At 47.2% G+C, this 9761-nt stretch overlaps 1 protein-coding gene across 2 annotated transcripts in view; it reads left to right on the plus strand.

The window, feature by feature from the left end:
• Window positions 1-8665, plus strand: part of PLPP5 (phospholipid phosphatase 5) — a 9884-nt gene extending 1219 nt beyond the window's left edge. The window contains exons 2-8 of one of the 2 annotated variants that reach the window (XM_007469790.1): window positions 5002-5048; window positions 5150-5258; window positions 5698-5788; window positions 6169-6232; window positions 6708-6832; window positions 7465-7635; window positions 8502-8665. In XM_007469790.1, coding sequence (XP_007469852.1) covers window positions 5002-5048; window positions 5150-5258; window positions 5698-5788; window positions 6169-6232; window positions 6708-6832; window positions 7465-7635; window positions 8502-8665 — 771 coding nt within the window. Of the gene's footprint in view, window positions 1-4989; window positions 5049-5149; window positions 5259-5697; window positions 5789-6168; window positions 6233-6707; window positions 6833-7464; window positions 7636-8501 lie in introns of those variants that run through there. The other variant, XM_007469789.1, reaches the window with a different exon arrangement.
• The last annotated feature ends 1096 nt before the right edge of the window (window positions 8666-9761 follow it).

Genomic DNA, 9761 nt, shown 5'->3' on the forward strand with positions numbered 1-9761 from the left:
ACGCAAGTGAACCGGAATGTCTGCCCACAGAACTCACTTGCTTTTAATGCTTAGGAATATGTATATTCCAGGATTCCCTGTATGAATTAATTAGTCCTGTCAGACATTGCTGTAACACTGTACTAAGTAGAAGCCTAGGTTTAGCTTGAATGAACGTCAACTTCTCTGTGAATTTTGACTGCTAACAATTGCCGGTACCTGGTAGCATTTATTTTCCCTCAGGAAGTACCCAGTGACCTTATAAAGGCAGGGAAGATAGATGCTCCACAGCATTCCTTCAGTTGTGCTGTGTGTTCCTTTTTCTTATCAATTTACAACTCTTCTCTGGAAAAAAGAAGAAAAAAATGTTTTGTGCTTCTTTTTCTTTTTTCTTTGTATGTAAATGTGCAATTATACTGGATTTTTTCTTGTTAAAAAAACAAACAAACAAACAAAAAACACTACAATTCCTTTACTTAAGCTCCTAAACTGCCATTTGCCTGATTCCAGCAAATAATTCTGAGGTAACTTATTGGGCCTCCAGCAATTCTGTTGATTAGATACGGTCCCAAAAGAAGGAGCAAGATAGAAAATGCTCTGTGTATTACCAAATGTGACTGCTGCAAGTCACATGAATTACAGCTCACCAAACACTAAAGTTTGCTCTTGAGCAATTATATAGTTTGATGTCCTTTTAAAAAATAATTTAAGAAAATCTAGGTTTTATCATACTAAAACTTTATTTTATATATGTATATGATAAATGTTTGCTTTTTTAAACTTACTAACATGAAGGATTTCCTTTAATATCTGAAATGCACCTCGTGTTGAAACAGTATCCAACATGGAATCTTATCTCCTTGCTTTGTTTTGGACTTAGTGCTATTTAATATCTGGTGACTTTTATATGGTAAGCCAGGGTCTATCCTGTATACTACAAATACCTTAGGTTTAAGTATTTTTATGCAGTTTCTTCATTGTGTCACATTTTGTTTGTGTATCTGTAGCAGAGCTCCGCTGAGGTTTTTTAATTTGGGGGTGGGGGGTGGGGGGTTGGCTAATAGGGTTGTTCTGCCATTTCAGAAATCAGGGCGGAAAACACCATTGCTGACCGCAGCCATGGGGTCTTGGTCCGTGAGTGTCCTTTAACGGTCTGGAATGTGGCTTTAGTCCTGGCAGTGCCAGGGAGCTCTCCTCACACCTCGTACTGTCGCCTAGTTTGTATATTTTAAAGGTGCAGGCTATGGAAGCAGAAAAAGAATAAGTTGTGCTTTTTATGTGCATAGTATCCATGCAGGGTGCTTGTCTGTGCTTTACCAATGAAATTCTGCAGAAGACATGTTGCTCACTGATAGCTGGAAGTTGTTGTTAACTTTTAAATCTATCTGTGGTCAGAGCATAAATGGTTGGTTTTTAATTCTTGTCCGAAAATGAAATAACTTAAAGCAGCATGGGATAACGGTGGCATTTTTTTTAACCTTAATGTTGGTTCTTTGGTGGAAGAAGCGAACGTAAGATTTTTGATAATCAGCATAAATCTTCAGAAATCGGATCTGTAAGAGGTAGAGGTGAAATCCTGGAGGCCTTCCAGGCCCTGCGCGGGAGGGGGCGTGAGGAGTCCTGCCGCTGGCTGGGGAGGGAGGGGTGGACGGCCCTGTGCTCCTGGCAGGCGGAAGCAGCTGGAGGGAGTGAGTCACTTCTTGAATATCTAATCAGGGCTGGAATTAGGAGTGGGGTGGGCTTTATTTTCATTTTTCTTTTAACAAGTTCCCACCCTATCCTAATTCTCAGAAATTCTCTGGCCTAAGCTATAAAATAGGCTGCTTTTAGAATCATTGAAACTTGGGAGATTTCTGTGTGTTCAAATCAGGAACACATCTAAAAACTAAAAAAAAAAAAAAAAAAAAAGGCAGGGGGAAGGCTGCTCCCAGCTCCCACCTGCCATTTCCCCAGAGTATTTGGAGGCACGCCTGTGAACAATGCTGGGAAACTCACAACATCGAGATGATGGCGGAAAGGACTCAGACAGGGCGGCTGTTGGACACCTTTCTTTCCTGACTCAGGAAGTAGAGTTTCCCTTCTGAGTAGCTCGCTGCAGGGCGTGTTCCAGTCAGGGTCCAGCCCAGATCTGCAGTTTGGAAACAGATGGGCCAGCTGTGTGGAGCGCAGTCTCTGGACTCCCGGGGATTTGTTGCTTGTCTCTCATTTCATTTTAAAACAGAAGGCTCTTCTTTAGTGTTCACCTTAAAGTCAAGGTACCGCCGCATGCCATGTCCCACTGGGATAAGAGCACAAGTTACCGCGGCGTCTTGACAGCTTGGGAAGCTCACACTTGATGTCCTTCTACATTGGGAAGTTGTTTGTGCTGGGCAGTGCAAATTAGACTTGAATTACTTCTTAAAAGGCAGATGTGGGCTTCCCTGGTGGCGCAGTGGTTGGGAGTCCGCCTGCCGATGCATGGGACGCGGGTTCGTTCCCCGGTCTGGGAAGATCCCACATGCCGCGCAGTGGCTGGGCCCGTGAGCCATGGCCGCTGCGCCTGCGCGTCCGGAGCCTGTGCTGCGCGGCAGGAGAGGCCACAGCAGTGAGAGGCCAGTGTATCGCAAAAAAAAAAAAAGGCAGATGTGTCCAGCCCCCTCATTGTCTGAGCTGCTGCAGACATGATCACTTGGAACGACTTCCTTTGGCCTCAGGCCACCTAGAATTGGTCTCTGGTTATTTGTAAACAAACAGTAGAACTTGCTTCCCTTTCCAGATAGGCTCGGGAATAGATACAATTAGACAGCTTTGCCCTATATTGACAAATACGAAGAGTTGGGAATTTGTATATACTGAAATCTACCGACATGTATCCGGGGTGGGGTACAGGGAGAAAGGGGGTTACAGTAGGGTGGGGGGGGTAGTGTTTACCACAGGTACGAAGTAGCCACTTTAACACTGAGACCTCTGCCTCATTGAATTCAGGTTTTTTAAGTACTTGAAACTCCTCAGATTCTCCTTATTTTAGTTATTTTAAAATTTATGAAGCAGAAAGCATTGTTTTGTATATACTGTCTTGTCTCTTACCCTCTTGAACCTGGATTAAAGGCGAAGTTCTGCAGACGGAAGTGTCCACAGTAGTTCTCTCAGACTCAGTGCACACATTCGGGGAAGAGACTCCTGCATGAAATACCAGGAGCATTTATACGAGTGCTTCATATGTATGTTCTCTGTTTTGTTACTTTGTCACCCCTATCCCCGAGCACCTCTTCTTTCCTTTTAATATATGCCTGCGTAGGGGAAAAAAAACAAAAATTTGCACTTATGTTACTCTCCTGAAATGCTGGGTGTAACCTGTGTGTTTCAAACCCATTTCCGTTCTTTTCAGTCCATTGCTTTAAGTGACAAGTTCAGGTTCGTGTGGCACATATGTACAAAGGAGGAAGAGAATTACCTGTCCTTTGGTGGCATCCCAGAGTCATTAATGTGTAAGAAAAAGGGAAAAGATGAATAGTTACCAAAGTCATTTATTCAGTCCTTCGTTTTCTTATGTGACATCACTGCACCTGCTAGTTGGCAAGAAAGCACCCTCGGGTTTCCCTTCCCCACCTGCCACAGACTTCTGATGTGTGTGAATGCCTCTCGGTATCCATCAGATGACCTAAATGAGGGATTCAAACGGTATTCTTGTCAGTTTAGAAGTGGACTGGATAAAATTTACTTTTACTTTGTTGTCACTAATATTGCTCTTTATCTCATTTGTGCTGTCACATGCCCTGTGTTAAAAAAAAAAAAAAAAAAAAAAATCATGTTGCCACTGATAACCAAGATGCTAAATGATGACTACAACTGTTTTTTTTTTTATATACAAGGGGGTGTGTGCATAATTGGAATTGATAGGAGAAATTCATTTGTATCCACTTGTGATATTGCACAACAAAACACAGATACCTACAGATTCTGCTCTCATTTCCTCGTGATCTTTATCTATGATAATTACCTTTGTAGATTGGTTATTTCTGTACTTTATCTGTAATAAACTTTGTAGATCCTGTGAACTGTTATTTTTTGCCTAAATCCCTTGAGACTTGAGTCTTTAATAACAAAGCATCAATATCCACTAAGTCAATCTCTTTTGAGTTTCTGTGACTTGGCTAGAAGCTCTTGACACTAAAGATTAGTGTTCATTTTCCCTGGGGGTATTCCACTAGGGCATTACTGTATAATGACTTGATGTTGCCACATAGACTTCAAGATATATGATATTTTGGGGATTTTGTTGATTGGCCTATGTTTTATTGCATAGTGTGAAACGTGTAAAGCTTGGTTAACCTGTATATAGATAGCTCATTGTTGACTAGTTACGGTGTATTAGCATTGCCTGTAATATTTAAGCTTCTTACTACTGTGTGTGCTGGTAGGAACATATAATTTTTGTACATTATATTTACTGAGATGCTGCCTTTCTTATTTTACAAATACTTTGGAATTCAAATGTGTTTTTTGCTTCCGTGAGGATTAATTTGGAAAGGTTTTTAATGACATTCCACTGATTTCAGATTTTGCTTGAGGTTGACTTCAATAAATTGTCCCGTATGTTGCAAATCAAATATGTGGACTTGTTCATTGCCCGTAATTTCTTGCTACCACTCAGTGGGCAAGAGGCCATCCTGGGCGGGAGGGGACCAGCGCGGGGCCGAAAGACCCAGCGCGTCCACCGCGCCGGCGAGGCCCGCAAGGTCCTGCGGGAGCCCGGCACGTCTTCCCGCAGCACGCGCTGTGCTTCAGGGGACTTGGATCCGGAAATGAGGAGTCCGCGTGGTCCCCGGGAGAGAAGGCCCGGGCCTCGGTAAGGTACACAACGTCGGGCGCGCGGGCGGGCAGGGGACAGACACTCTGGGGCGACCCCTCACTTCCGTCCATCTCTGTCTCAGGCGCTGGGGGCCGCTCTCGCCCCGCCCCCGCCTCGGCCCCGCCCCGCGCCCCCCTTCCCTCGGCGCCGCCACGTCAGCCTAGAGCGCGCGCGCCGTGATGGGGAAGGAGGTGGCGGCGGAGGTGGGCCTGCGGCTCGCGCTGTTCGCGGCCTTCCTGTAAGGACTTGCGCTCCGGCCCCCGGCCCCGCCGCCCGGCCGGGCTCCGCGCGCGCTTCCGGGAAGCCGCCGACGCGCCCGCACCTTTGTGTCCCCTCTAGGGTAACAGAGCTGCTCCCGCCCTTCCAGAGGCTCATCCAGCCTGAGGAGATGTGGCTCTACCGGAATCCGTACGTGGAAGCAGAGTATTTCGCCACCAAGCCGATGTTTGTGCGTGAAGAACCAGCCTTCCTTCTGACCGCACTTCTCACGGAGCCGAACGCTAGGGAGGGAGCGGGCAGGTCCCCCTGGCTCCGCCACGGAGCTGAAGATGAGCCTTCGCGTCGTAACGGTTAAGGGCCAGGTTGAGAGAGAAGTCCGTCCGCTTCGGCTCCAGGGACAGGGTCTGGGGGCGGCTGCTCAGGGCGGCCCGGGGCAACTGGTCGTTGAGAGGAGCGGTGACGGCGGCTCCCACGGGAGCTCGGCGCCCAGCTAGCTGCAGGCAGACCCGGGACACGGCACTTGCGGGGGAGCTGGGAGGTCTGATAGGCCAGTTCTGCTGTCACTTCACCCCTCTTGCTGCGGGAGCTCTTTTCCCAGCTAGCTGTGTGACGTTCTCGGGGCGGCCCTGTTTCCTTTCGCGTGCTGAGCTCTGCCGTGTCCGGCGCAGGTCGTCGCCTTGCTGGCCCCGCTGGCCCCGGTCCTCCTGGCCAGGTGTCTGAAGAAGGCGGACGCAGTGGACAGCCGGCAGGCCTGCCTGGGTAAGCGCGGCCTCCCCAGCGCCGGAAGCAGGAGGCGGGGGGCCCCACGGGGCTTGCGCGGGGGCCGAGTTCTGCGTTCTTCGGGTGACTGTGTCTCCCGGACGCCCCGCCTGCTGCCTGTGAGGCGTGCTCCACGTCCTGGGTGCACCTGCGTGCACCGGACTATTTGCAGCTCCGACGCGTCCTCAGTCCGGGTAGCGCGTTCTCCCTGTGCCACGGCGGAGTGGCCAGCGGGGGCCGGGATTATTCTCACGCTCCGCTCCGGCTGGAGCCCGAGCGCTCCTCTGTCCCCGGAGACCGCGGCTGCGCCTAACGAGACAGGGACCCCGGCCGCTCCTCCTGGGCAGACGCCACCAGCAGCCACTTCCGTTGCCTTCCAGCTGCCAGCCTGGCCCTGGCTCTGAACGGCGTCTTCACCAACACAGTCAAACTGATAGTGGGGAGGTGAGTGCCCAGCGCTACCGCCCCCGCCCCAGGAGGGCGGGCGCACGCAACTGCTGCCACATCTTCCCCGTAGCCTTTTCTCTTTATTCTCAGTCTGATCTTTCTCTTCTAACAAACACTTCCTCCCTTCCCTCTACCTCGGTCCGTCGGGTGACTCCCGGGCTCTCTTCTGCCCTGAACAGCATTTCCCACTGACACCGAGTCGGTGTCCTCCAGAGCACCCCCAGAAGCTGCAGCACGACTCACTCTTGGCCCTAAAAAGTAACTATGTGCCACAGTGGCTTTTTTTCCTTCCTGGTTTAAATATTGACCCTGGAAATCAGGCTTTTCTCTTAGTGGTGACTATCCAATCCGGTTTCACTGTTTTGCCTGGGACACTATTTGACTGACAGTTAAGAAAGGTATCTAACACAACCACAAAATAATTTCTGGAGCTGTAAATGATCCACGTTCAGACCTTGCCTATTTCTTGCAGGCCACGCCCAGACTTCTTGTACCGTTGCTTCCCCGACGGGCAAGTCCATCGTGACTTGACGTGCACAGGAAACGAGGACGTGGTGAATGAGGGCCGCAAGAGCTTCCCCAGTGGACATTCTTCCTGTAAGAATACCACGTGGACTCTACATCTATGCTTTTTTGGGGGATCACTGAATTTAACCTAGGAAGCTTGTGAGGATGGGAACATTTCATGCACTCTTGTTCTTGTATCTAGAAATCGGCGAGCCCCCTTCTTTAATAACAAGCTTGAACCTTGAATATTAAATATTCGAGGACAGAGGAAGCAGTTTACCTTCATGAAATTTGAACATTTTATTATTACTGTATTATTTGCCTAAATCCTGCAATCTTGCTCCAGTCATAAAAATATTAACTAACCTTTATTGAAGAGTTACTGCTTCCGAAAGCATTTTAGATTCCTGTCTCATTTGATACCATAAAGAGCCCAATGAGATGGGTGCTGTTGTTTTTATGATTCCCATTTATGCATCAGGAAACTAACGCATCAGGAAGTGAAGTCCCATTGCTAGGATTCCAAAACTATTCTCCGGGTAAATGTTACTCACTTTGGGAAACGGTCCTTCATTTTCCCTTTTGTTTCCTTCTCCCTCATAATTGACGATGTAGATCGATGATCTACACCAAAAGTTACCAAAAGGGATAAAAACATTCATACCCGCTAGCCTCCTCTTTTTCTTTAAAAGACATATCCTTAGAGGTTTTCCCTCTTCTAGTTGCATTTGCTGGTCTGGCCTTCGCATCCTTCTACCTGGCGGGGAAGTTACACTGCTTCACACCACGAGGCCGAGGGGAATCTTGGAGGTTCTGTTCCTTTCTGTCACCCCTACTCTTTGCAGCTGTGATTGCACTGTCCCGCACCTGTGACTACAAGCATCACTGGCAAGGTAAGCAAGGCATCCAGGCCATGGACGCCTCCACCGTTCTCCCATCATTTCTCCCTAGCACTCGACGCTCCCTGGGTGTCTGCTGAATGAACAGACAAGTGAGCAGAGGATGGTCCGCGTTCTGTACTGAGTATGCGTTTATCGCTACACGGAAAATGAAAAAGCACACTGTTATCTTTTAAACAGATTACCAAGGAGGAACATTCTGATTTTCCCATGACTTTGAAGCATCATAAGTTCAGAATAAACTCTATAAGAAATTTTTTACAACCAACCTCAAAATTCAGTTTACTTACTGTCTTAAAAATCAAGTTCACTGTCGTGAGGTTTTTGTTCAGAAACAAAAGTAAAATTCAAGAAAACATAAAATTGTAATTAAACCAACGAAATTTAAGTTGAATGATAGAGTAAAACATCCAGATATTTGCACAGAAAGCCCACAGTTCAAAAAAAAAAAAAAAAAATCTGAAAGTATTGCCCAGAGGACCTTAGGAGCTCAGTTTTAAAGAATAAATTTTTGCAAAGAGAAGCAACTCCTGAAGATTTTATTCCTTCCTCTAGAACACTTTAAATGGTGAGGAGGAGTTGATAGCATTAAGTGAACCTTCATTATTCTTCTCAATTAAAAATATTCAATGCAGTGAACTCAGAAAAAGCCTTGTTACAACTACCCAACTAAAGATGTGTTTTGATTTGGTGTTTAGAGAACATCCTGCAACTGTAGGATAAAATTAAGAAAACCCAACAAACCCATAAGCCTGGAATTGAGGGGGTTTGCAGGCTAAACGAGTAGGCTGGAGGGCCAAGCTCCCTCTGCTGGGTGGCATCACCGTGACTGAGGGAAGGCCGGTCTCCTCTGCCTTCAGATGTCCTGGCCGGATCCGTCATCGGCCTGACGTTCGCCTACGTCTGCTATAGGCAGTACTACCCTCCCCTGACGGACGCCCAGTGCCACAGACCACTGCAGCGCAGCCCTGCTCTTCCCACCGCGCAAAAGCAGCCTGGCGACCCTCGTCATTTTGATGTTTAGACACTGGAGCTGCCTCCCTGGAAAACAGGTGAATCAGCCCCTCCTAACTCACCACGCCCAGGACAAAAATTTCTGACCTTTTTACCTCCTGAGAGGTACAGGTGAGGAGAGAGGCCCCCATGATCATGCAGTTTTGCCCTGGCTCACAGGGATTTATCGCGAGGAGTCAAGGTTCTTTTTCACTGCTGTTTGCCACGCATTCCAGTAACGAGATCTTTCCATGGTCTTTCCAGCTTATGAATGTGGCCCATCAGATTGGTATCCCAAGATCTACAGTGTTTTTACACTTTAGTACTGTTCTTGGAATGATTCTGTCACAAAGAAGCTTTCACGTTAGCCCCACTTTATCCTAGAAGCTAGCGTTGATGATCAGAACTTAATTTCCATTTCCCATAGCTCAAAATCTTACAATCTAGGGCAGGAGCAATTAAATTATTTTAGTTCTGTTTACTTTCTCTGGTGGCAATTCCATCACGCCTTAAATAGGAGAATCTCCAATTCTGGCTTATTTACTACTGTGCATATCTTATTCAAGTCCAGCTAAGTACTGCTGTCCATTTTGAATACTGTAAACATAAACGATTTGATAATTTGTTGAATTACTGAGTAAACACAATAAAAAACTGGTCAGGAGCGTGGATTCAGTACTCACTGTCTCCACCTTACTTGTGTAACTGTGCTCACGAGCTGCTTTCCCTCCACTCAGGACTGAAGATCCGCCCAAATGCACCAGCTGTGCGAAGCAGCCAAGGCAGGGCAGGGTAGTCAGAGACAGGGCTGTCTGGAGGGCAGGTGAGTCTCCTCCCGCCCCACCCTCACTGTAGGGTATAATGGACCATGACGGGACGTTGGCGGAACTGATGGTGTAGGACCTATAACGGCCTTTCTCTGTGTTGTGATTATATTTCGTTTTCTTTTTGTGATTATATTTTAAATATGACCTTGATTTGTGTATTTCTATAACGTATTTCAATATATCTTTTTCCTAACGGTGAATGTGGTTTTTTGTGCTTAAAGTTCCATTTGAGACCTGAAACATTTCCAAAATTAGACACCAGATTCCCTACCTGACACAAGTGATTCCACTATCTACAGC

This window comes from Lipotes vexillifer, unplaced genomic scaffold (assembly GCF_000442215.2).
Source record: "Lipotes vexillifer unplaced genomic scaffold, Lipotes_vexillifer_v1.1 scaffold1383, whole genome shotgun sequence".
In the NCBI taxonomy this organism is placed as follows: Eukaryota; Metazoa; Chordata; class Mammalia; order Artiodactyla; family Lipotidae; genus Lipotes; species Lipotes vexillifer.